General features: G+C 38.1%; 1 protein-coding gene across 6 annotated transcripts in view; it reads right to left on the bottom strand.

The window, feature by feature from the left end:
- Positions 1–3,496: 3,496 nt before the first annotated feature.
- Positions 3,497–26,107, bottom strand: part of LOC134541511 (S phase cyclin A-associated protein in the endoplasmic reticulum) — a 236,805-nt gene continuing 214,194 nt past the window's right edge. For all 6 annotated transcript variants that reach the window (XM_063385011.1, XM_063385018.1, XM_063385015.1 and 3 more), the window contains 2 exons: positions 8,994–9,164; positions 3,497–4,394 (listed from right to left, as the gene is read on the bottom strand). In XM_063385011.1, the coding sequence (XP_063241081.1) occupies positions 4,314–4,394; positions 8,994–9,164 (252 nt within the window). In that variant the 3' untranslated portion in view covers positions 3,497–4,313. The remainder of the gene's footprint in view (positions 4,395–8,993; positions 9,165–26,107) is intronic.

Genomic DNA, 26,107 nt, shown 5'->3' with positions numbered 1-26,107 from the left:
GGCCACGTGTGGAACAAGGGCCAGAAGAAGCACAGAGGGAAAGTGCACCCCTTTAGAAACAACACTGCTCAAACCATATCAAAGTACACATAAAATAATTGAAGCCAGTGTTACATAATAATAATAATAATAATAATAGAAAATATGTACCGGCTTTAATTAATTCTCCAATGAGAACATCTAACAGGCGTAACAGCAAAAGGAATACATTTTATTCGTTCAGTGTTTAAGATGCGGATCACGTCAATAGGTAGATAAAATCCAGTGAATCTTGAATTGTACTTTTGTATCAGGACGTGCCGACGTGCCGACGTGCCAACGTGCTAAGAGTGGTAGAAGGTCGAAAATAAACTATATATATATATATATATATGATGAAAGAAAAAAAGAAGACTCCCCCGCCCCTTCAAACCCTTTGTTAGCACGACCCTGAACAATATAATTGACTATAGCCCGTCCTACTCTTAGATTGCAGTACACGGCTTATGGCGCGCGCTGTTGCCAAATCTCTAACACATTACGAATTTCAGGAGATGCGTGTCTTTGTAATTTGGATAGAACAAGAAGCATTTTAAGAAATCATATCGTAATTTATAATATTTTATACTATTACACATATAAATTTGTAATAATGCCACTTTTATGTAAATTTCAAATAAAAACTACCTATTGTAGACGAAATTTTCTTATAGTTTTCTTTTCTGTTCTAAAAATCCCATATATATACCTATATAATTATATATATATATATATATATATATATATATATATATATATATATATATATATATATATATATATATATCACATTTTCATGGGCCCAATAAATGCCGTATTTTTGGACAAGTCATGTCCAAAATGATAAATAAAATACGGTAATGGAAATTCTCGGTCGAGTAAGTTATGGGAAAAATCCGAACAATTGGTTCGAAATGGGGAAGATTTTTTGAAAAACAGAAAAATCGCAACAACTCCCATAATATGAATAATATCGAATCCGTTTTAACGTATGATAACTCGGATTACCTAATGCCGAAAAATGTTTTCTAAATACATTTTTGATACGACCAGCCATAACTGCATGGGTTCGAAAAAAATTTTCACCGGACAAAAAAACGTAACTGCCTTAGTAGACACATTATCAAATCTGTTTAAATTGTTTGTAATAATATCATAATTATTTTCCAAAACTTTGTCTAAAACAATGTTTGATAAGATGCTTGGTGAGAAGGATAGAAAAATAATTCAAAATTTTGTACCATGATCGCTATTAAATTCCTTCGTATTTATTTCATACATTTTAAATATTATGTTCAAGAATCAATTATAATATTTTTTGTTGACTAAGGAAGCCATGTATTTGAAATTGCTTGTAGGACAGAATCCCACTTATCTAAACACACGGCCCTGTTTCCTCTTACGACGGCAGCGCGCGCTCTTGTACTGATAAGACACATCTTTAACAGCTATTTCCACGGAAACTGTAGAAGCAATTGAGATGGCGCTGCTTTTAAAAACTAATTCAATTCATTGTGAACATTTTTCTCGCTTTCGTCCCCCATCTATCTTTAATAGAAAAATTTTTTTCCGCGGGTCAACTTTTTGATGTGTCAGTTTGTGAGAAAATGCATTTCAATATATTAAAAAAATTATTTAAGTGAAACCTGTACAGTTTTTGTCTTAACATTTGTTCGGTGGCGTCCTAAGGCATTAATTTACTAATAAAAAAAATCTGAATGAAATACACATGTAGGTTTTTTTTTTTGATGTGAAACATATCGGAATACTTCAAAACAGTTCGCAGCGAATAAGTTATGTTTTTTAATTTTTTCGGACACTTAAAATATTGTTAAGTATTCAAAATAAGCATTGCCTGATGCGTATTTTGATTCTATACAATATGAAAAAAGCTTGGTCCAAAAATTAAAATTTTAAATTTCGTTTGATATTTGGCAACAACGCACGAAGAAACAAGGACAGTGCTAACGGCAATCGGCGTGTGTTAGAGAGAGAGAGAATGCGCCCATTTACTTCCACACTGCAATCTAAGAGTGGGATGCTCTATAGCAACGTGCCTCGGCTTAACTCGGGTGGGAAAAACTTTTTAACAGAGAAACAAAACTTTTAAAGAAACATAAAAAAAAACACTTATATTTAAGTTTTGTTGATTTCGAAACAAATACAAAAAAAATATTACAGAAAAGAGCAAGGATAGGTTCTCAAGGCAAATGAGAAAAATTTATCATCTGTTTAATTTTACCGATACTGATTTATTTAATATTGAGAGTATTCAAAATTTTATGAATAATTTCTGAACTGTTTCAAAATATACTGCTTCTCAGCACTCCCTGGCAAAAAATGACCAACACTCAGTTGTCCATAAGAAAAGCATTCACTTCTCGAATCAACATCAACATATGTGTGTGTTTGAACCTAAGATTTGTTGTCGGTGATCGCAAATTAATTTTTAAATCAATTAATTTTGAAACGGTTAGTCAGTTGGGTTGATGGGCAGGGCTGGCGCGTCCATATAGGCGAACTAGGCGACCGCCTAGGGCGCCAAGTAGCTGGGGGCGGCGCAGCACGACACATAACAGCTCATATAATATGTTTAACGGTTATTGAAACTAGATGAAAATGGATTTTTGTAACAGTTCGGAATGTTTATATTGATATAAGTAATTATTTAAAGTCCACGGTGACCTGTTTATGATTTGTAATAAGTAAAAAAAAAAACCACAAGCCTGCTTACATTTGATTGTTGACAAAATATTAGGCTTACGTGATGTATTTTGAGGCAAGGAAAATTTTTTTGGGGTGTCCGGCGGGGGGAGAGGGTGGGTGGGGGCATTAAGGTTTTTCGCCTAGGGCGCCAATTTACCTTGCACCGGCCCTGTTGATGGGAAATAGTATTCGGTTGTAATTATGGGAAAGGTTTAGTCGGTTGGGATCATGGAAAATGGAGGAATCTACGAGTCACTTTATCGGCAGTGTGCTGGCGACCACCCAAGGAAAACATCGGGTCCAAAGTAGCACTATCCCCCTCCCAAACCCTTTTCTGCCATTTCCCACACTACACAAAATCATATATTTAAGTACAACAAATTCCCAACCATAAATGGTTAAAATGTCTTCCTATGGCCCTGCCGACCAATTAGCCTTAGCCAATGCTGGTAGATATCTAATTTGTTTTTTTTATTTTTATCTATTTTTGTCTTTTTCTGTTATATCTTTTGGGATGTACGTTTGTCGATTTAATTCTATCCACGAGTGTAAGTAAAATTCCCTAAATTTTTCTATATAAGAAATGACCAAAACTCATGTATGCAAAATTTTATACCTGGTATTCCAGTCACATGGTGATTTCAAAATATTTGAAATAAGCTGGAATAGATTTCACTTTACCGCATCGCTATCGTGAGATTTTGGAGTCAATAATATAGCAGCAGCAGAGAGTTAGAGGTCACGTATTTCTTTAACTTACTTAAAGACTACAAACAAATTTCAAAATGCCTTTATTTCAGTCTTTAATACAAAAAATGAAATATTTTTTACAGTTACAGGAGTATGTATTTGTTAACCAAATATGCTTTAAGTACAGATAAACCATGTATTATTAATACTAGGTTTTTTCTATGAGCTTATAAGCACAAAGATAGGTTTTTTCTACGAGCTTATAAGCACAAAGATAAAATAAAATAAGTATACATATTTTTTAAATTAACAAATATTTTACACGCCTAAACAGCGGTGATAAACATAAGATAAACAATATATATTTTCCCAATAAGCTGTAACAAAAATTATCAAATTACTTTCTTAAAGAAGTGTAAGTACTAGTCAGTTCAATTATGCTAATTAAGAGTATCTTTGGTTAAATATTAAATAGTTTACTTAAAAAAATTAATCACATAACATATTCTACTCGGAAAAAATGCACTAACATAATTTTATTTTTTAATGAAAAACATTTTTGTTGTTATTAAATCTTGTAGAAAAGATAATTCTAAGACACTTCTTATTTTTCACTTTACATTTATATTTCCTCAAACTCCCACATAAGAACTGGTATACAAGATATACTTTAAATACAATAACAAAGAGGGAAAATGAAATCCAATTAGCAATTCCTAAGACACTTCTTATTTTTCATTTTACATTTATACTTCCTCAAACTCCCACATAAGAACTGGTATACAAGATATACTTTAAATACAATAACAAATGAGGAAAAATGCCATCCAATCAGCAACAAACAGATGCTCCGTACTTCGAGACTCGCACGACGGAAAGTGCCGAGAGGCGCAGCGCGCTCACGAGCTGTTCTTGTCGCCCAGGATGCGCACCAGGTGGTTCGCCTTGCCCTGCTCCGAGCCGCGGAAGTCCAGCAGCAGCTGAAACACGACATCCTCGGCTACCAACTCGGTGCTCCTGCAGAGGTTACACGGCCATCGACGACCTTCACTGACTCTCGTCCCGCATCTGGCCAAACCACCTGCCGGAGTATTGCAGAGGAGCGAGTCGGCACAGTGCTGAAGACATTGCAATCTCAGTCCAACCTCCCTGATTCAAGTCCATCGACCCCTCCCCCGCCATTTCCCCTTTTGAATATTGCAATGAAAACACAACGTCTGATACCTAGAGCTAGAGATACGGAAATTTCGCGAATTCCTATAGTCGCACCGTGTTCATGATTGGACTGCAGTTATTTGGACACGCCCCTCTACGACCGCGAGCCAACGATGCCCAGCAAGGAGAGAAGTAAGCGAATCATCTAGTGTTTTCGCTCATAAATCAACCAATGGGAAAGTAAACATGGGTGGAGCACACCTATGGCCCTGAGGCCAGACGAATCCGCGAAATTTCCGGGTCTCTACCTAGAGCCAATATTATATAGTGGATAGATTGCGATAAAACCGAAATAACAGCGAAATTGAAGTCAATACACTGCGTAACACCGAAATTCAAGGCAAAACACAAAATTCGCCTCAATTGTCTCATTTTGCCTAATAAAATTGACATAAATAATTAATTTCGGTTGTTAATTAAGAAAATCAAAACTTGAATATAATTACGTTTAACAAGATGGTAATAACCAAACCAAACCGAACCCAACCCAACCCAGATATGTTACGCTAATTTTTATTTATTTCCTATACTTTTCTCAAAGTCGGTGCACCTGATGCGCTTCGGGTAGTTTCAGAACAGTTGATACACTTAGTGCGCTGGTGCAGGCAAGGTAACTTAAATTAACTAAAAGTAAAGTTAGTGCACTTTATGCATTATAGGTGGTTTCAGAACAGCTACGGTGCTTTAGTGTGTATGGTATGGGCAAGGTGTGTATGCAAAGATGGCTTCATTCTGCATTCCATGCCACGGGACACTCTACGATGTCACAATGGTCAGAGAGAAAAAACTCATAATATATGTATAGCGAAAATTATGAAAGCACAGTCTTTTTCAAGCAAAAAATTGGCAATTCAGTACTAAACAACAAATAAAAACATGCAAGTTCATGCCAGAGTCTAAAAGAATAAATAAAACTGACTCGTGACACAAAAATAGAATTAAGGAAAGATGTGTTTAAATGCAGGTTAAGCCTATCTTGTAAATATTAGTACACGCAAAAAAAAGCATCGTTTGTAACAACACACGAGCTTAAAACTTCAACACGCAATTAATTTACTATAAATATATATCCCAGGGAAATTTCACTATTATAAAGTCTTATTTGGCACACCAATACGTTTGGTATCCATTACAAAAAGTGACTACGTATGGGTTTATGTAGCTACACGTGAGTCCGCCATCTTTGTGCCACACCTCCTGCCAAACGCCGCACACCGAGGACTAAGATGCCGGCAGCTGGAGCACACGAGCACACGAGCCCAGCTCGGGCCAGGCAGCTGGCGATCGCCGCTAAGCGAGTTAGCAGCGCGGGGCGCGCCGAGAGCCGGGGCCGCTGATGCAATTAGGGCGCCGGGCCCCGCAGGTGCGCGCCAGAAGCTCTCGACGACGGGAAAAGGGGTCACTCGACGGGGTCATCCCCGCAGGCGGTCGATAGCCGAGCGCCGGGCGTGGCCTGCGCCCCGTGGTTCGGAGACCGGCACTGGCTGTCGTGTGCAGTCTAGTTCCGTCAGCTGGGCAAGCTTTTGTCTTCGTGTCGCAGGGCACTGGCAATAACCTTCTTTGCAATTTCCTGAGTCAATACCATGGCCACCAACCCACTTCGCGACGCCTTTAACTCTCTAGGTCTGTACAAAGTGGCGGGAATTTGACCTCTCTCGTGCTGCAAAAAAAAACCCTTTGCGGGTTACCGTGACCCAACATTTGGAGCAGTTTCTAACTGACAGAAATTCAGTTTTAAAGGTGGTCCAGGTGGTGATACTTGGTGTATTGATGTCACTTACCAACTAAGTGCAATTATAATGTATGAGTGGGTGAAAACGAAGTTACTGGAATGAAGTGTGATGCGTCGCCTGTGTTTCACGCCTTGCTAAGCCTTTCCACTCACACGACAACCCTCTGGCTTCCGGTGCCTTTCTGAAACCAAACTGTAAAATGCACAGCTGACCCGGGATGTACAGTGGGGTAGGGCGAGGTAGTCGCCGACTGCTGGGAGAGGACAGGGGTCATGTTCGGGCTCCCAAGGACGCCCACCGGGGACATACTGCGAGCAAACCCTAAATGAAGGAAAGGCGAGTGAAGGCGCAGTGGAAAGTGGGTTGGTTGCAGGGGACTGTTGCCACAAGAGCTCCCACATCTCGGGAGAACCACAGGCTAGTCAACAACACAGATAACACACTTTAGTTTCCGCAACCCCTCCCCCGCACACAAACACACACAAAACACACAAACACAACACAAAAAAACACACACACAACACTATATATATGTGTGTTCGCCATTTTTAAATCCTGGTTGTGTTGAAAACGTCAATAGATTACGTTTTTTTCCCGGTAAATAATTTTTCGCTGATCCCTTCACATATCCAACAAATCCAACAGAAGCTGAAGTCTGCCGAATGTGTGCAATTGTGCGGGGCATGCTATACATACTTTGTCCGAAGTATCATGACAGTAAAACCTAGAAGCACGACCAGGCACAGTATAACCCAAGGCGACCGGGTTATATTCCCACACCAATCACGAGTAGGAAGCTTGGACGACGTAGCCGCGAGGCGGTGGGTTTCCTCGGGGTACTCCGGACCACCGTGTCGCCTACCGTCCGTCTGCAGGCCTACTGATCCCATGACCACAAGACGCTCCTTTATGTTTGGAAGTTTAATGTACTTATTCTAAACTTGCTTTAAAAACTGCCTACACAAACACGAAAATAATATTTAAAATGCTATTATATAATTTTTAGTATTCACAATATTTACAAGCAAATAAGTACATCACATTTTAACAAATAAAAGTCACTCAAATTTACACCACTACCAGAAAACATGTTAAAGTATTGGCACGACATGATTAGATTAAATTTGTAATAGTGTAATATTTGTGTGTAAATGAACTTAAAAGAGAATACAAAAACATTCAATATAGAAAGGACCGTTGTGCCATAGACCACAATGCATCTCATCTCACGGAGTTGGATAGATGTAGGTGCAGACAGGTGCGTACGTTTAGTGCATAATTCCAGCTAAAATAAACCTTAAGGCTTGGCTTCAATCGCAATTTTTGGCTTTTTCGCTTATAACAGAGTTTCATGAATAAATATTTCGAAGATGAGTTAGTAGATGTGATAGCCAGTTGTGTAAACTTATAAATGAGTGGCCACGGTGCAATTAGTCAGGCAATAATTATAATAAATAAATATAATAATAACATATTGTGCCTTGGTGTAAAGATTTTATTGTAAATCTTGATAATGTTGTGTCCGCTTTAGAATATCTTAAAAGTAATAACCCCTGGTATCGTTATTACGTATTATCACAGATGAAAATAATTTACATTTTTTTTTTCAAAAAATTATATTTAGTCATGTACGTGCAAACATTTATTTTTTTCTGGCAATGAAGAAAATAAAAAAAGATTAAGTAGATAATATTTACGGACTGATAATAATATTGAAACAGGAATTCCAACGGTAACTTTCGTGAGTAATTGTGACGCAATAAACGAAACATTAGCAGTTCAAGATTTAAAAAAAAAAGGTTTAAAGCTTACATTACAACACCTGTGTTTTCACACTGCCGCCACCGTCCATTGTTTACCCGCGATAGTGTATCTCTGTTTATTTAATACAACTGTAGCCAACTACGGAGAATTAAAAAGGGGGTTGTCTGTAAAGTCGGTTTACGGACGATAATTTTACGTGATAACGTCATAAGAAAAAAATTGATGAAAAATTGCATACTTTTTTAATTTTCAATTATTATTTACAGTTTTTTGCAAATTTAATTTAAATAATTTGTTTAACTATAATCACAAAGAATTAGTTAAAAAGCCAGCCTTAACCTGTTTGATATTATACAAGATTTTTCTCGCACGGTGGTTGGCCGGTTCTTGCACGCTCGGCTCAAGGCGGAACGCGACAATGAGTCATGCTTTTTTCCCGCGCGTGCAGCTGGCGTTCATCGACTTATAAGACGTTTATCACGTCAATAACGAAACAGAAATTTTTTCCTTTGCCTTAAACCAGTGGCGTAGTCAGAATTTGTGTAGGGGCGGTGCTAAGAAGCATGCCCCCCCCCCCCCCCCCCGTATTAAAGCGGGGGGTGGGAAAATTTGGATTTTAAGGTTTAAAATAGTGCTATTTTAGCAGTTTTCGGTACTTAAATTTAAATATTGTAATGATAAAAACTTTATTAATTTTAATATGAAATTTGTTTGAGTGATGAATAAGAAATTAATTAAAGATTTGGTGATGAGGCGGGGTGTGGGGGGTTGAACCCCTAACTCCCCCCCCCCCGGCTAAGCCCTTGCCTTGAACGAACACGGCACTGATCAGCCTCACGTAGCACGCGGCTGGCGGGCTGCACCGACCTGGTAGCTGACCTCCTGCTCCAGGATCGCCCGGTTCTCGTGGTTGCCGCAGCAGCACGCCAGCAGCGTGGGGAACAGCAGCGCCGACAGCTCCGGCTGGCTGAAGTACGGGAACGGCAGGTTGCACAGCTGCTGCAGCACGGTGGGCATGTAGCCCGACTGGATCATCATCTGCCACAGCCACCGCCACACCGCCACACCGCTCCAGCCTCGTCGACAACCACACAGCATCGCACCCGACGACAAACTTCCACGGCCTTTGTCTGAAGCAGCTTGGCCCCTGTTACCTACTGCTCCCTGATGTCGACCGAAAGGTCGGTGAATTATTCGCCGAGGACGCGGCTACAACCCAGAAGCCAAGCTACTCCAGACAAACCTTTATTTTCTTGTTTCACTAACACCACATAGATTATAGAAATACTACGCCAAGCAATACTGCCAAATTAGCTCGAAATACAGAATGTCCATAAAACAATGTCGCAGTTAAAAAAAATTTAATAGTGGCTACCAACTGTAAGCTTTAAAAAATGTTGGTTCAATCTCACAATTGAAGAGTAACTCTGTGGCATGGGCCTGCCACTGTATTTTTATTTCTTAGTTATTGAACTTATTTTCTGATTATTTTAGTAATGTCAGTTTAATTTAATTACATTTATAATTAAGTTCACTCATTTTATTTGTTAATTATTTTATTTTATTTACTTTTGGTAAATTTGGCTGTTATTATATCAGGTTGGCAAAGATTTTGAAAATACTGGAATGAGCTGGCAATTCGGAGAAACAGACGGTTTTATTTTAGTTTAAGTCTATAGTTAAATTTTTATATAACTTTTAAATGGTCTTGTTATTTATATATAAATATTTTGAGAGTGTAGACACTTTAAGCATATATTCTTATTTATGTTAGTATTTACGTGTGCGAATATAAGCTGTATAAAGTGCGGGTGAGGTTTGGCGAGAAGCGCGGCGAGAGAGAAAGCGAGCGAGAGCGAGAGAGAGAGAGAGAGAGCGAGAGAGAGAGAGAGCGAGAGAGAGAGAGAGCGAGAGAGAGCGAGAGAGAGAGAGAGCGAGAGAGAGAGAGAGTGTGTGTGTGTAGGCATACAATAAATACAGTATGTCCATAAAAGAATGTCCCAGTTTCAGTGGTATATTATAAAAGTATAATTTATAATATTTACAACAAATTATACATCAAATTGAAGGCAAATTAACTTAGTTATTCTTACAAAGGTTAAATATGTGCACATTGAGATATACGGCACACATTCAACATGAAGTCCAATTCTTCCCACACTTCGGTTGACACGTCCAAAGTAATGGAAGCAAAACGTTGTCTCAACACTGGTAAATCAATAGGTAGCGGCGGAACATAGACACGACCTTTTATAATGCCCCAAAGGCAAGAAAAAAAAATTGGTTGTCTGTAAAGTCGGTTTACGGACGATAGTTTAACGTGACAACGTCATAACAAAACATTGATGAAATGATTGCATAATTTTATCAATAAAATTGAATCATTTTTATTGAATTATCATTATTTTATATGGATACAAAGAAGGAGTGAAATGAAATATACAACTTAATTGATAAATTTACTTTTATTTGCACTCATTAATTCAAATATGTTTATTACTTTAACGAAGAGATTATTTTAACTATAACTTTTACACATGTTTGCTATTTAAATTCTTACAACCTGTGTTATTCTGTTAAGGATAGGACGATGATAGGAAAAGTAGGAAACAAATGGGAGTGTTTCAAGTTTAATGTGCCTTGAAAAAGTCAAATCGATGGTTGTTCCAATCGAGTGGAAGAGAGATAGATGCGGCGCAAGCGTACAATGAGCGTAACGGGGCACAGTAACGGGACAATGTGAGTAACGGGACACTTTTTCGTGCGTGCAGCCGGCGTTCATCAATTTATTAGACGTCACGTCAAAAAAAAGCATGGCGTTATGTCAGGTGAAGGTGGAGGCCAGCGAAATAAAGCTCTGTAGTCTCGACCATTACGACCAATCCAACGGTCAGGGACTTCGACGTTCAACCACTCTCGTACAAAGACGTTCAAATGGGGAGGCTCCGTCCTGTTTCCAAATAAAGTTTACAGGTTTACCCTTTGTCTAATTGGGAGAAGAGCCATTCTTTCTCGTTGCAAGCGTGAAAAAAAAATTACTCGCGTTACGCGTTTATCTAAAACAGTTTTAGAGTTCTCTTGAACAGTGACGTCGAACCAACACATTGCAACGCTTACGGTTTTACGACATTGTTTCACGGACATGCAGTATGTTGTGAGAAGCGGGAAGGCGGGAAGGCGGGAAGGCGGGAAGGCGCGTCCGGCAGCCCGCATGCTCGGCGCGGTGGTCGCCGTCAGACCCGCCACCTGCCGCGAGCACAGGTGACCCCGGCCGGCACCCCTCCTCCCCCTCCTCCCGCCGTGCCCCCAACTGACTCGGAGCTACAACACTCCCCCTCTTTTCTGAAACTCATGGCTATCTCAAGAGGTTGGGATCCAGTTCGGGATAACACCTCCCTCCCTTCTGAAACTCATGGCTATGTCAAGAGGTTGGGATCCAGTTCGGGATAACAACTCCCTCCCTTCTGAAACTCATGGCTATGTAAAGAGGTTGGGATCCAGTTCGGGATAACAACTCCCTCCCTTCTGAAACTCATGGCTATGTAAAGAGGTTGGGATCCAGTTCGGGATAACAACTCCCTCCCTTCTGAAACTCATGGCTATGTCAAGAGTTTGGGATCCAGTTCGGTATTTACCCACCCCCCTTTTTCTGAAACAACCCCATGGCGCTCACTACGTAGTGCTCACAAGAACGTAGGCGCTGCTTTGTCAAGTCGAGTCATGGAAGGAGCTGGTGAAATGGGCACAGGCGGAGGGTAACTGGCCAATATACGATTGCATCACCTGGCTTCTGTGATTGGACACTCAGTTCAGAAGGCAATCACTGTCACTGTTTAGTTTAATGATAGTGACTTATTTCGAATTATGAAGTGAATTTTTTTAAAACATAATTAAAAAAACTCCACTTTTCAAGACGTGCAATCTGCCCCCCTGATTTGATTCCTAGGGAATGCTATCAAACTGAGTTGATTTATTCCTGAAATAATATATAAATATGGTTTCGTCCTCACTAGCAACTGCTTCGTCAAATGATGAAGTTATTCAAATTCTTAAATTAAACTCACTGACCCATTTCTTTTTACGTTCACATACTGGGAGAGCCGGCAGAATATTATCATCGTCGGAATCATCACTTGAATCCCACGGCCACTGACCACTGAGTCTTGGATTGTGGTAAAAAGTGAAAATGTATCTTACTGATGGCGGCTACAATGTTGAACGAAAGCTCGTGTACTCCTTCACTTTTGACGCGGCTAAACCACACGCCAAGAAAACATCTGCTATAAAACACAATTCATTTTGTTACTACTACCCATACATTCCAATGTTTTGTAAAAAAAAATGATTGGGCCACCGTCTAAGAATGATATCTGTAAAGTAAACCTATTAACACCAAATAGTATAAACTGCTGCTAAAAACCAAGGTTACTAGAGAGAGGTTGCCTCGATCGCTTGCGCATCGTTCTGCGCATCGCGTCACTTGCAGCCCCGGCTCGGCTTGCCAGCCCGTCCGCTCCTATCAGTTACTTTGTTTACAAGCACATCTGCTCGTAATAACGTGTCAAACTACAGCGTAATGCAGGGAGAGTTATTGTTGTGAGGAGTTTAATTGAGAGTGCGTGTATTATAAAATGTTAGTGTTGCTTATATCATAAGTGCACAGGTGCTTCGTTAATTATAACTAGCAGGCAAAATGTTAAGAACACGAATTTAAAGTGAATTTGTTTTGTTAGGCTAAACGCTGTTAAAAAGTTGTATTTAAACATTACAATGCCAGGTACGCGGTGTACAGTGGCTGTGTGTACAAATAGTTTGGTAAAAACAAAATCTTTACCTGAAACAAATCATATAAAATATCATCGATTCCCACGTGATGATCATCTGTTGAAAGTGTGGGTTCAGAAATGCCGACTTGATGGTGAGTGGAATCCAAAAACCACTTACATATGTTCAGAGCACTTTACATATGATGATTACGAGCCCGACTTGAAAGCTGAGTTGTTAAATACATGCGCTAAAAGACGTCTTAAACCAAATGCTGTACCTTCATTAAAACTTGGAATTACAACACCTGTAGAAACATTGGAAAGTCGGTTGCGCCGAGAAGACCAAGTTAAATTCAGGGAAAACAAAAAAAAAAAAAAATGTTATGTAAATTAATCGTAGATTCAAATGAAAATGTAAGTGAGGAAGAAACATGTTCTTGTAGTCAGTTAAAGCATTCTAAGTCTTGTTCTAACAATGACTCGGTTGAAATGCTTAGGAAGGAAATCCAAATTCTTAAAGAAAATTTGTTTCTTCCTAAAAGAAAGTTAGTTTTAAATTTGGAAGTCATGAAAAAACTCAAAAAAGAAAACGTAATTATTAAAAACAAACAAAAAACCGTTCTTCGTTAGTTCCGTATGCGGAATATTCTTTGAAGTGTTTTTTCAATAAATCTAATTGACTTATTACTTTCGTTGAAAAAAAGAGTAAACTGGACCAATGAGTAAATAGCTCTCGCTTTCACTTTGCGTTATTTCAGTAAGCGATGTTATTTATTTTTAAAACATAAACTTTACTTCCCATTGCCTGGACTTTCAACTCTTCAACGATGGGCATCTTCATTTGACATGAGAAAAGGTATCCTAGTAAAACATGTTTGAACTTTTGAATGTAGCACGTTCTTCTTTGCTAGACTTCGAACGCATTGTTGTTCTTTGACGAAGTAAAAGTGAAGAAAACTCTCGAGTATGATGCAAAAGAGGATGAAACGATTACACGAATAACTGCTCTATTCATGTTAGAAATTTATTTTTAAATCTAACTTCAGTTTATTTATATTGCAATCATTCCCAAAACGTTTTAATGAGCTATGGCTACTTTTATTAAACACTAAGAAATTGATATGCAATTATTTTAAATATTATAATCTTGCTGAGAAATAAATACAAATAAACCATTTTGTTTACTAGTTACATATTAATTGTATTAATTTAAAAAAAATTCATGGATTCATCATTGATATTTTGAAAATTTTTACTGTCACTGAAAAAATATGTTGAAATTAATAATTCATCCTTGTTTTCAGTCACAGCATGTTGTCATTTGAAAAGCAAATCAAAACGATTATGATTAACAGTAATCTACAAAGCATAAATGAAATACTATAAGTATTGCGTATCAGACATGTGAAACGAGCCGAGCTGATAAGAGAAAGCCGTCAGTCAGCAGGTGTAGTATTACGGCTGGGAACGGCGGGGCTGCAGATGACGTCAGAGCGGAGTGTCGTGCTGTCTACATTATTCTTATGGGATCGAGACAACCTCTCTCTACTAACCTTGGCTAAAAACGGCATTTGAAGGCAAAGTGGTATAACACCGCTTCAAACCGATTCGCAAATGTAACGGTTTTGACGGTTTTTAAGTACAGGTAACTGTCGCTCTTTACAGTTGTTTTAACAGCTTAATGTTTGAATTGCAATGGAGCGAGTAGGCACTCGCATCCCAGTGGACTCGGCTTCCGAGTCCCAACCCTGGCGTCCGAAATAACTTCAGAAAAACGATGGGATGGCTCCTCAAAATATTCCTATTCCGTGAAGTGGCAATGTTGTTGACAAAACTATGCGTAGTTCAGCGAGACGGCTTTACAGAAAACCACTGACAAAGAATGTAGGCGTGTGAACTTCTCCCTTACTCCTTCCACCGGAAGGCTTTTTCTGTGAAATTCAATATAACCACTCACTCGGACACATATCTTAAACAAAAAAACATTTGTGCATTACCATGCGCGCTAGAAGTGAAAATTTACAGATAAGGCACAAGGATGTATAGGCCCTATATAAAATGCATGAAAGTATCCTAGTGCATAAGTATGCAAGTGCACATATATACAGGTGTACTATAATGCAAAAAGGAAAAAGGCCATCGAGTGCCCCACTCCTGAGCTCATTCAAGCTCTCTGCCATCGAACGCTCCATTCCTGAACGTTGCACATTTCGTAGCTTTCATGAGCGTTAACACTTTTTTTTAACGCTATGATGACAGGTAGGTATTGAAAGTAACAAACCTTAACCTCTACAAACCTATTACTTTGTTTTCCAACATAAAAATTTCCATAGTACGTTTTCACGAAATAGGTTTGAACGCAAACAGTAGTTGGTGCAAGTAAATGTATTTTCATTTCAGTTCTCCGTCAGCTCACTAACAGCGCTAGCATCTGTGTTTTCTGCAAAAAAAAAAAAAAGCTAAACTATGATACATAAATTAGCTATTCGAGGGGCTGTAGAAAATGCTAGTTAGTACAGTATATATACAATTTATTTGTAAATTACGAATTTTTAAATTTAAATAAACCTAAAAAAATGGTTGTCTGTAAAGTCGGTTTACGGACGATAGTTTATCTTGACGTCATAACAAAACATTGATGAAATGATTGCATATTTTTGACGTGACAACGTCTAATAAATCGATGAACGCCGGCTGCACGCACGAAAAAGTGTCCCACTACGGATATCCCACTACGGATGTGTTCTGTTTGCTCATTGTACGCATGCGTGGCTCTCTTCATGCTCATTGTACGCATGCGTGGCATCTCTCTTCCACTCGATTGGAACAACCATCGATTTGACTTTTCAATCATATTTTCGTCGTTTTAATTATTAATATTATGCAATTTAACGATCGTCCACCGATTTTCAGCACAATCGGTACGGTTATTTAAAAGTAATGTTGAAAATTCAAATACGTTTTGAACCAACAATGGTGTTTTAAAGTTACACATAATAATTCAAATTACACCCGGGATCTTTTGCACAATGTTTTAAAAAATATTGTAACACATGATAAATAAGTTTGGTGTATTTGGGATGCGTATTTGTTATAAAATCGTGTTAATATTATACCCCTACCGTGAAAAAAGTTTTTATAAATACATATACATATATAACATTTCAAACTACTTCATTTTAGTATGGCCTCGTGGGTGTGTGGTTAGCGTACCTATTTCTTAATCTAAAGTTTGTCGGTTCGAAACCCGGCAGTTGCGAATTTTTTTTTATACTTGTAAAAATAAATATGGCGCACGCAACATTTCAAAAGTAATAAATATATTTGAATTAATGAATGCAAATTAAAGTAAATTTATTAATTCAATTGCTTATTTCATTTCACTCCTTTGTATCCATACAAAATAGTTATAATTCAATAAAAATGATTCAATTTTATTCATAAAAGTATGCAGAGGTAGATTTTATCATGTAGTTTGAAATGTTATATATATATATATATATATTATATATATATATATATATATGTATTTATAAAAACTTTGTTCACGGTAGGGGCATAATATTAACACGATTTTATAACAAATACGCATCCCAAATACACCAAACTTATTTATCATGTGTTACAATATTTTTTAAAACATTGTGCAAAAGATCCCGGGTGTAATTTGCATTATTATGTGTAACTGTAAAACACCATTGTTGGTTCAAAACGTATTTGAATTTTCAACATTACTTTTAAATAACCGTACCGATTGTGCTGAAAATCGGTGGACGATCGTTAAATTACATAATATTAATAATTCAAACGACGAAAATATGATTGAAAAGTCAAATCGATGGTTGTTCCAATCGAGTGGAAGAGAGATGCCACGCATGCGTACAATGAGCGAACAGAACACATCCGTAGTGGGACATCCGTAGTGGGACACTTTTTCGTGCGTGCAGCCGGCGTTAATCGATTTATTAGACGTTGTCACGTCAATAATATATTTGCGCCACGGACTCTGCAGCAATGCTAGGAGGAACGGGTTAGCAAAGAGCAATGAAAATATTACATTGAAGTGCATGAAAACAGAATTACGCCACGGACTCGGTCGCAATGCTAGGAGGTTCAGGTTAGCAAACAATATAAAATGAGCGTAACGTGACACAGCAAACGGGACAATGTGCGTAACGGGACACTTTTTCGTGCGTGCAGCCGGCGTTCATCGATTTATTAGACGTTGTCACGTCAAAATTTATTTCACAATACTGTTAAAAACTTCGCAATAATGCGTGCAGAGTGGAAGTGACGTACTCGCAGTCACGAGGCCACACCCCCCCCCCCCCCCTCATCACCCAGTGTCGCCGCAAAGGTCCACAAGCAGAACAAACATGCCGCCACACCACTGTCTTCCTAACTGTTAAACTTCCCGTAACGCTCTGCACGTAACACTTTTTTTTTTCGTTACGCTAATTTTCACTTTTAGTTACGCTTTGATGACGTCATCGCCTCCACTTACCCGTCTGGTTGTAAACAAGTTTCACCGCAAACAATTGCAGCCTCGTAGAGCTCACAGCGTCGTGGAACACGAGTACAGTGTGTCCATAAAAGAATGTCCCAGTTTCGACTATTTACAACAAATCATAATTAAGATTGAAAATAAACTAAACTAGTTTTTTTTCTTACAAATGTCCAATATGTGCACATTTAGTTATACGGCACGCATCCAACCTTAGGTACAATTCTCCTCACAATTTGGTTAACGCGTCCGGAGTAATGAAGCAATAGCCTCTTCAATTCTGGCAAATCATTAGATAGCGGCGGAACGTAAACCCAATCTTTTATAAAGCCCAAAAGGAAAATATTCTCATGGCGTCATGTCAGGTAACGTGGAGGCCAGCGAAGAAAGTCACTGCGACCATCGACGGATGTTTTTGTCACGTGAGCGATCACAACTACACTTTAAAAGAAACGCACGTAGAACTGAAATTACTTATTCACTCACAGAAAATTGCAGAACATAAAACGCTTTACGCTCATGAGTTGCCATTTTGCGTAGGTGACGCTGCAAGCGAGAAAACAACAAAATAGTACTCGCGCAAGCGTTTATATAAAATTGTTTGAGTTACTCTTTGTTGTGACCTTAAACGAAAACTCTACAACGTTTACAGTTGTTACTAATAACAGTTATAATTGGGATATTCTTTTACGGACACACTGTAGTTGTGGAACACGCGGCGCGTTGAACAACTGTGTGTACTCGACCGGCCTCGCTGGCTGGAGGCCCGCCAAGCCACACGCGTGGACGACTAGCGGGTTGCGTCCCCTCGACTGCAGGCGCAATGTGGGCCCTCGGCGATGTCATAGCCCTGAAGTCCCAACTCGGCAGGGTCTCTTCAAGTGAAGCTTCTTCACAGCCCCTACGGCAAGTCGAGGCGAGCGAAGCGCTCGATGGCGTAACAAGGATGGGGAAGGGGTACTAACGAATAAATGGGAGAGTAATATCTGAAGAATTTTCATTATCATGTTTGTTACTGTTATGAACCTCCACTGTGTACACTGTTTAGTCTTATCGTTCAAAAACGATTACTAGGTGTGAAATTTCACATATAAGGAGCGTGAAGGTCACACACCTATTTTTCTAATGGTTATTAAAGTTCGCCACTAAACCTCTCGACGCTAATATCTGTACAATTTGAATGATAGAAAAAGAGGCATGGTCTCTTGGGTACCAGCTCAGAGCTCAAGGCGACGAGACCTTCCAGATGAGTGGGCTCACACTACTTGGTTGTCGACTCACAGGTGGCAAACACCAGAAATGCCGAAGTGCTGGTCCGACCCGCGATGCTTACCACAGATAAGTAAGTTAGTTACTTGCAATCACATTTGCTATGATGTTTTTCCGTATTAAATTAATTACTAAAAAAAAATGTGCGCGTGTAACTCAGTACACGCGATTGAAGTGAAACATTTCTGGCGATTCAAACCTCGACTCGTTAGTATATCGTAAGGGGTAAACGACACAGACACACACACGCACACACAGTGAGAGAGAGAGAGAGAGAGAGAGAGAGAGAGAGAGAGAGAGAGAGAGAGAGAGAGAGAGAGAGAGAGAGAGAGAGAGAGAGAGAGAGAGAGAGAAAGCAAGAAAGAAGACAATCTTCTAAATAAACATGAATCAACACAGCTATTACTCACTCCAAAATAACTGCTCAGGATATCAATAATTACGTCTCTATCAATCATTATTAAAAAAACAATTAATATTAATGACTGTTTAAATACTCACATCATAAAGAAAAACTGTGCGTGTTACTTACCGTTTCTTCAAACAATTCCGCCATTTGGAACATGCCAAATTTCTGAACGAAATAGGGCATTCAAAACAGGTAGCGTTATTTATGCAGACAATGCAGTTACTGTCTCAACAGCGCTCTCTACGCTGCTAATCGAACAAGGAGAAACGCGAGCGCGCTGGTAGCAAATATAAAATTCAAGGCATTCACAGCTGACTACCTATATCTATTTTCTGAAGAAGTGCATACACATTCTCTCTGTATTATTCTTTAGTTTATCTCGCTCACTCGGTTCTATTTTTTTTTTGCGAGGAATGAATCATCGCATAAAGAGGACAACGAATACGAGCCCAGCAATGTATATATCATAGTGATCTCTTTATATCTCTTTGGCCAAGAATCTATTCCCTGTCCTTTTCGCGTCAGAAACGTTTCACAGCAATGTTTCGCGAAAACGTTGCATTGAAATTAGGCCTTGAAATTTTACTCTCATCGCGCTCAAAAGTAGTTTCGCTTCAAAACTCTCGATTGTACTGAGGAAACGTTGAACGCGATGGATCGCATTGGTCAACTTGATTACAGGAGGATGTCTTATACTTAAGCGACTCATGGCTCGCGCCGTAAATCGAGTAGAGGTTTCGAGAGAATACAAGGTCAGTCAAGGTCACGGCGCGGCGATAAACAGCCACGCTTTGTTTTTAAAGAGAGGACGCCAAACATATGGTCCAAGCCTCATGTATCATATGATCTGTAAGTTCTCAACCATTAACTTTTTAACTCTTGAATCGTTACTGCATTGGCCGCCACCATTCTGACAGCTGACAATAAACGTATTTGACTTGATGTAAGTTTTTGGACATACGCCATTGCTAAGAACTTTTTCTGTTGAAGAAAAACTAATAAATAAAATAAATAAATAAAAATAAAAATAAAAATACTCAAAAAAAGATACAAAAAACACACAAAATTAAGCAAACAATTGCTGTTGTCAACAAGGATATGAACACCACAAAATATTCCGAAACAGGAATATGGTCAGCAAACAAAGAAAAAACAAAGAAAAATGTACTAAGAGAACGAAAAAATCCCCACAAATGATGACAACACAAAAAAAGTTCTTAGCAATGGCGTATGTCCAAAAACTTACATCAAGTCATGCACTCCCATTGCACAAATCTTTTAAAGATAACAATAAACGTATTTGCTATGTGGGTAAACAATCTAATTATATTTACTATGGGCTCTCGACCTTTTAGGCATTAACGTAGAACATGCGCTTACGAAAATGTGCAAAAATTCGATCCACTGGTCAGACTGGTGGGCCAAATGTCTCGTGTATAAGATAGCGTGATGCGTCGATCTAGGCGGACGACGGCAAGCCACCGCAGAATCACTCTGGCTGGTCATCCTGTGTGTGGTCACTACTTTGCGATGGCCAGCGCCAGCTAGACCAACCCAACATGAATACATAAAGGGGTGGTTTTTAGTGTTTTTGGACATTATTTTACATAAATTCATAAGAAAGAAAACATTAACTTTTTTTAATAGGCCTTTTCTCATAAAAAATTCCTAATTTAATGGTTTTTATGAACTTAAAGAAAAATTTTCATAACAAGCATTACTGCAAACATTTAACCAGGCGATATACAGTTTTGTATTAATCGTTCGCATGTAGAGTTCGTCTAAAAATTCTTTATTTTTAATATAAAACTTATTAAATCAATAAACATAAGGTTTTCCCAAAAACCACAGATATTTGAGATTTTCTGGTTTTGGGAAAACCTAATTTTTATTAATTTATGAATGATATACTAAAAAAAAGATTTCACGACGAAGGTTAAACACGAACGGATAGTCCAAAACTGTATCCCACTTGGTTTCATGCTTTCAGTATATGCTAGGGCTGACATAAAACATGGACTTTATTTAGTAGAAAAAGCTTTTATAAACAATTATTATTAGCTATATAACGAATTTATATAAAATCACGTGGAAAACACGAAATATTATAACAAAATACTACCCCATTAAACGAGCGAGTCTCAATTATATAAGTTTCCATTACAGAAATTGCTAGTTTCAATGTTATAGTATAACAATTTAGACTATTTAAAAAAATCATATATCAAATTAACGGTAAACTAATTTAGTTTTTTCATAAATGTTAAATATGTGCACCTTTATTTATACGGCATACATCCAACATAAATTCCAATTATTCCAACATTTGGTTAACACGTCCGTAGTAGTGGAATAAATAGCCTCTTCAATTGTGCCTCAACTCTGGCAAATCATTAGGTAGCGGCGGAACGTAGACACGATCTTCTATGAAGCCCGGAAAAAAAAATCGCATGGAGATATGTCAGGTGAAGGTGGAGGCCAGTGAAAATGAGCTCTGTCGTCTCGACCATTACGATCAAACCAACGGTTAGAGACTTCGACGCTCAACCACTCTCATACAAAGAGATTCCAATTGGGAAGGGGCTCCACCCTGTTGCCAAACAAAGTTTACAGGTTCACCCTCGACTAATTGCGGTAAGAGGCATTCTTTCGCGCTGCAAGCGAGAAAACAATAAAACAGCATACGCTCATGTTTTAATCTAAAACTGTTTGAGTTACTGTTTAATTGTGACCTTGAACCAACACTCTACAACGCTTACAGCTGATACTATTAAATTTTACAACTGGCACATTCTTTTAGAATAGTATTGGGCAAGGAACATGAATAACCGATAAGTAGAGACCTGTAAAATTCGCGATATCAAATCCCTTAAGGATAGACTCCATGATCCTCTATGCACTCGTGTAAATTACATCTGCTGATTGGTTACCGACTCGTAACACCTGTTGACTGGAATGATCGTGATTCTTTAATCCTTATGTTAAAGATTTTTTAATTTTCAGAGTCCTTCAGATAAACTGTGCCCCAATCACTGAAGCAAAATAATATCAAAAGTATTTGGACTATATCCTATCGCGAAATTAATCCGCGAATTTTACAGGTCTCTACCGATAAGTCTTTAAATGATAAATTAGCCCTGTGTCATTTGCCAGTGTTTATAGAACATCCCCCTCTTAGATTGCAGTGTGGAAGTAAATGGGCGCATTCTCTCTCTTTCTAACACACGCCGATTGCCGTTAGCGCTGTCCTTGTTTCTTCGTGCGTTGTTGCCAAATATCAAACGAAATTAAAATTTTAATTTTTGGACCAAGCTTTTTTTCATATTGTATAGCATCGAAATACGCATCAGTCAATGCTTATTTTGAATACTTAACAATATTTTAAGTGTCCGAAAAAATTAAAAAACATAACTTATTCACTGCGAACTGTTTTGAAGTATTCCTATATGTTTCACATAAAAAAAAACCTACATGTGTATTTCATTCAGATTTTTTTTATTAATAAATTAATGCCTTAGGACGCCACCGAACAAATTTTTAGACAAAAGTTATACAGGTTTCACTTAAATAAAATATTTTTTTTAATATATTGAAATGCATTTTCTCACAAACTGACACATCAAAAAGTTGACCAGCGGAAAACTTTTTTTCTATTAAAGATAGATGGGGGACGTGGAAATAGGTGTTAAAGATGTGTCTTATCAGTTCAAGAGCGCGCTGAAATAGAGGTTTCTCTCACAAGCTGCCGTCGTAAGAGGAAACAGGGTCGTGTGTTTAGATAAGTGGGGTTCTGTCCTGCAAGCAATTTCAAATACATGGCTTCCTTACTCCTTAGTCAACCATCTATTTCCTTAGACACGCATTTCTGAAAACCAGACTGCCAGTTAGTATCGCGTCTCGCGACGAAGCAACGCGTTGTGTCCGGTGACTCGTTACAGTTATAATTTTGACAAACAAATTATATATTAACATACGTGATTTTATTTTCTAATTTTATTTTTATTACGTACATATAAAATATGGAAGTTAGAACACCGAAAATAAATTATATCGGTAGGCTACGCGGGAGGGAGCGCAAAATTGTGTTGAATGTATTTTGAGTATTTTTCAAAAAATATGAGTGTGTGCAATGCAATTAAGGAAGCTTACCATTCTTCTGGTCAGCTCTGTGCTACTCTTATGGAAGGGGTATCAACATTGGTCAGCGGTAGCGATAGTGATTAAAAGGTATGTGATGTTATTAATTTCTTAATCAAGTTAACGTTACATTTATCGTATACATTCCTATGAATGAAATGTGTGTGAACAGATTCTTGTTGTAAGTTAAAGTTAAAAAAAATTCCTTATCGGCACAGCCTAAAGGCGCAGGAAGATTATGATGGTTATATTTCTTTACATTAGAACAAAAAGGGATTTTTATATCCTTAAACCCATATTTTTTTCTTCCCCTTGCAGTAATGGTTGTTACAAAATATATTTTAATCGAATCTTGAATATAATATGTAAAATGTATCAAATAAATACGGAGGAATTTAATAGCGATGATGGTATTTTGAATTATTTTTCTATCCTTCTCAACACCAAGCATCTTATCAAACATTGTTTTTGACAAAGTTTTGGAAAATAATTATGATATTTACAAACAATTTAAACAGATTTGATAAGGTGTCTACTAAGGCAGTTACGTTTTTTTTGTCCGGTGAAAATATTTTTCGACCCATGCAGTTATGGCTGGTCGTATCAAAAATTTATTTAGAAAATATTTTTTGGCATTAGGTACTCCGAGTTATCATACGTTAAATCGGATGCGATATTATTCATATTATGGGAGTTGTTGCGATTTTTCTGTTTTTCAAAAAATCTTCCCCATTTCGACCCAATTGTTCGGATTTTTCCCATAACTACTCGACCGAGAATTTCATTTACCGTATTTTATTTATAATTTTGGACATGACTTGTCCAAAAATACGGCATTTATCGGGCCTATGAAAATGAGATTATATATATATATATATATATATATGGGATTTTTAGAACATAAAAGAAAACTGTAAGAAATTTTCGTCTACAATAGGTAGTTTTTATTTGAAATTTACATAAAAGTGTCATTATTACAAATTTATGTGTGTAATAGTATAAAATATTATAAATTACGATATGATTTCTTAAAATGCATCTTGTTCGATCCGAATTACAAAGACACACATCTCCTGAAATTCGTAATGTGTTAAAGATTTGGCAACAGCGCGCGCCATAAGCCGTGTACTGCAATCTAAGAGTGGGACGGGCTATAGAAGATGACAGAGGCAGTCCAGCTCCCCAGCAAGCCAAGTCGAGGCGGCCAATCCTGCTGAGGGTGCTTCCAGGCGACCTCCCGGTTAGAACTCATGACCATGTGCGTGGCAGCATGCACCCGCGGAGGAACAAGGCGAAGGTTTGGGCCACAGCATTGCAGATGGCAGGAGGTAACAGTTAAACCAGGGAAGGTGTCAAATAAATTCAGCCCATTAGCCGCTACGGACGCCACATCTGCCAACAAACGATCACTCTCGGCGATGGTGAAGATGGGGGGGGGGGGGGGGATAGACCACCGCAAACATCCGCCAGGCTCTCGACAGGAGGCGGGGTACTCGGTCATGTGCGGATTAACAGCCGATAAGGGCTCGCTCGCGCTATAACCCAGGGTTCGGAATTTTTGGGAAATCCCGGGCCCGATACCTATAGCAAAAGAACCGGGAATTTCAAATCGATTCCCGATCGGTTATTTCGGTATACTTTCGGAACTCGACATCCACAGTGTAAAATTTCGTTTTCACTGCGCGCTGAGGTAACCCCTGGCGAGGCGATCATGCGGGGGGTGAGGGGAGTGAGTGTCGCTCCTCAGTCGGCAGTTGGTGTCCGGACTGCTGTGTGCTGCAGCCTGTGGTTGTCCAGGCAATACTCCTTAAATAACCACCAGTTTTCATTTAATGATAATTCAAGTTACTGATTCTGTGTATGTATGTATGACGTCGATAAACTCCGACAATGTTTGAACGATCGCCATGAAAGTTGACACATCGAAATTTTTTTTTTTCATGAAGAAGATTTAACGCTATCCATTTTTTTTTGTAAATCGCCGCTACATGGCGCTACAGCGCATCAACTTCTAAACCGTTTACCTGATCGCCGTGGGTAAACAGAAAATCATAGATCATAGACATACAAAAAGTAATTGTGTGTCATTTCACTATGTCCACCACACTGTCAAATAGCGCTATCAATTTTGCTTTAAATCGCAGACTATATATCACCCTGTGTTCGGCCTGGGCAACATGGATAATATTTTGACGAGGCCGATATTTTCAGCATTTTTCAGTGATGAAGTAGTGAGCCGTGGCTTAGATTGCCACGTTTTAGCCACGTATATATTTGTTTCATATAATTCAAGTTGTTGGCCTGCACAGTTGTGTCAATTTTCCAACCATAATGATAGGATTAAATTAATTGCCAATATATGATAAAGGACATTTGAATTGTAGCATTCTAACGTTGTTGCGAACTCTATTCAGCTAGGAGCTTGTAAGGAGTCTAAGGCACCCGTTGAAAAATTATGAATTTAACAAACACTCTAATGTAGTACAGACAAAATTTCTTATTAAAAATTCAATTTCTTTTAATATTGTGCAAATACAAATAGTTTCTGATACATGAAATGATAAAAAAAATAGTTGAAAAAAATTATATAAATAAAATGTATTATATATACATACACATATTTTAACTGCATATGTAGCTACTATTAATCGATCATTTTAGCAGCAAAAACTAAAATGATCAAAAAGAAGAATATAATATAAAAATTCAAAAAGGTGCAACTACAAAAAAGGAAATAGGCCAAAAATACTTTCGGGCATACAAACACAAACACACACATAAAAAAACAAAAAAACTAAGAAATTTTTATAAAATTTGAACTACCAAGATACAATAATATTTAAAAAAAAAAAAACAACAAAAATTTGCGAAATACATAAATATCATCAAAAGATTC

Source organism: Bacillus rossius (genome assembly GCF_032445375.1).
Source record: "Bacillus rossius redtenbacheri isolate Brsri chromosome 4 unlocalized genomic scaffold, Brsri_v3 Brsri_v3_scf4_1, whole genome shotgun sequence".
NCBI classification, from domain to species: domain Eukaryota; kingdom Metazoa; phylum Arthropoda; class Insecta; order Phasmatodea; family Bacillidae; genus Bacillus; species Bacillus rossius.
This window is presented reverse-complemented; position numbering and strand designations above follow the sequence as displayed.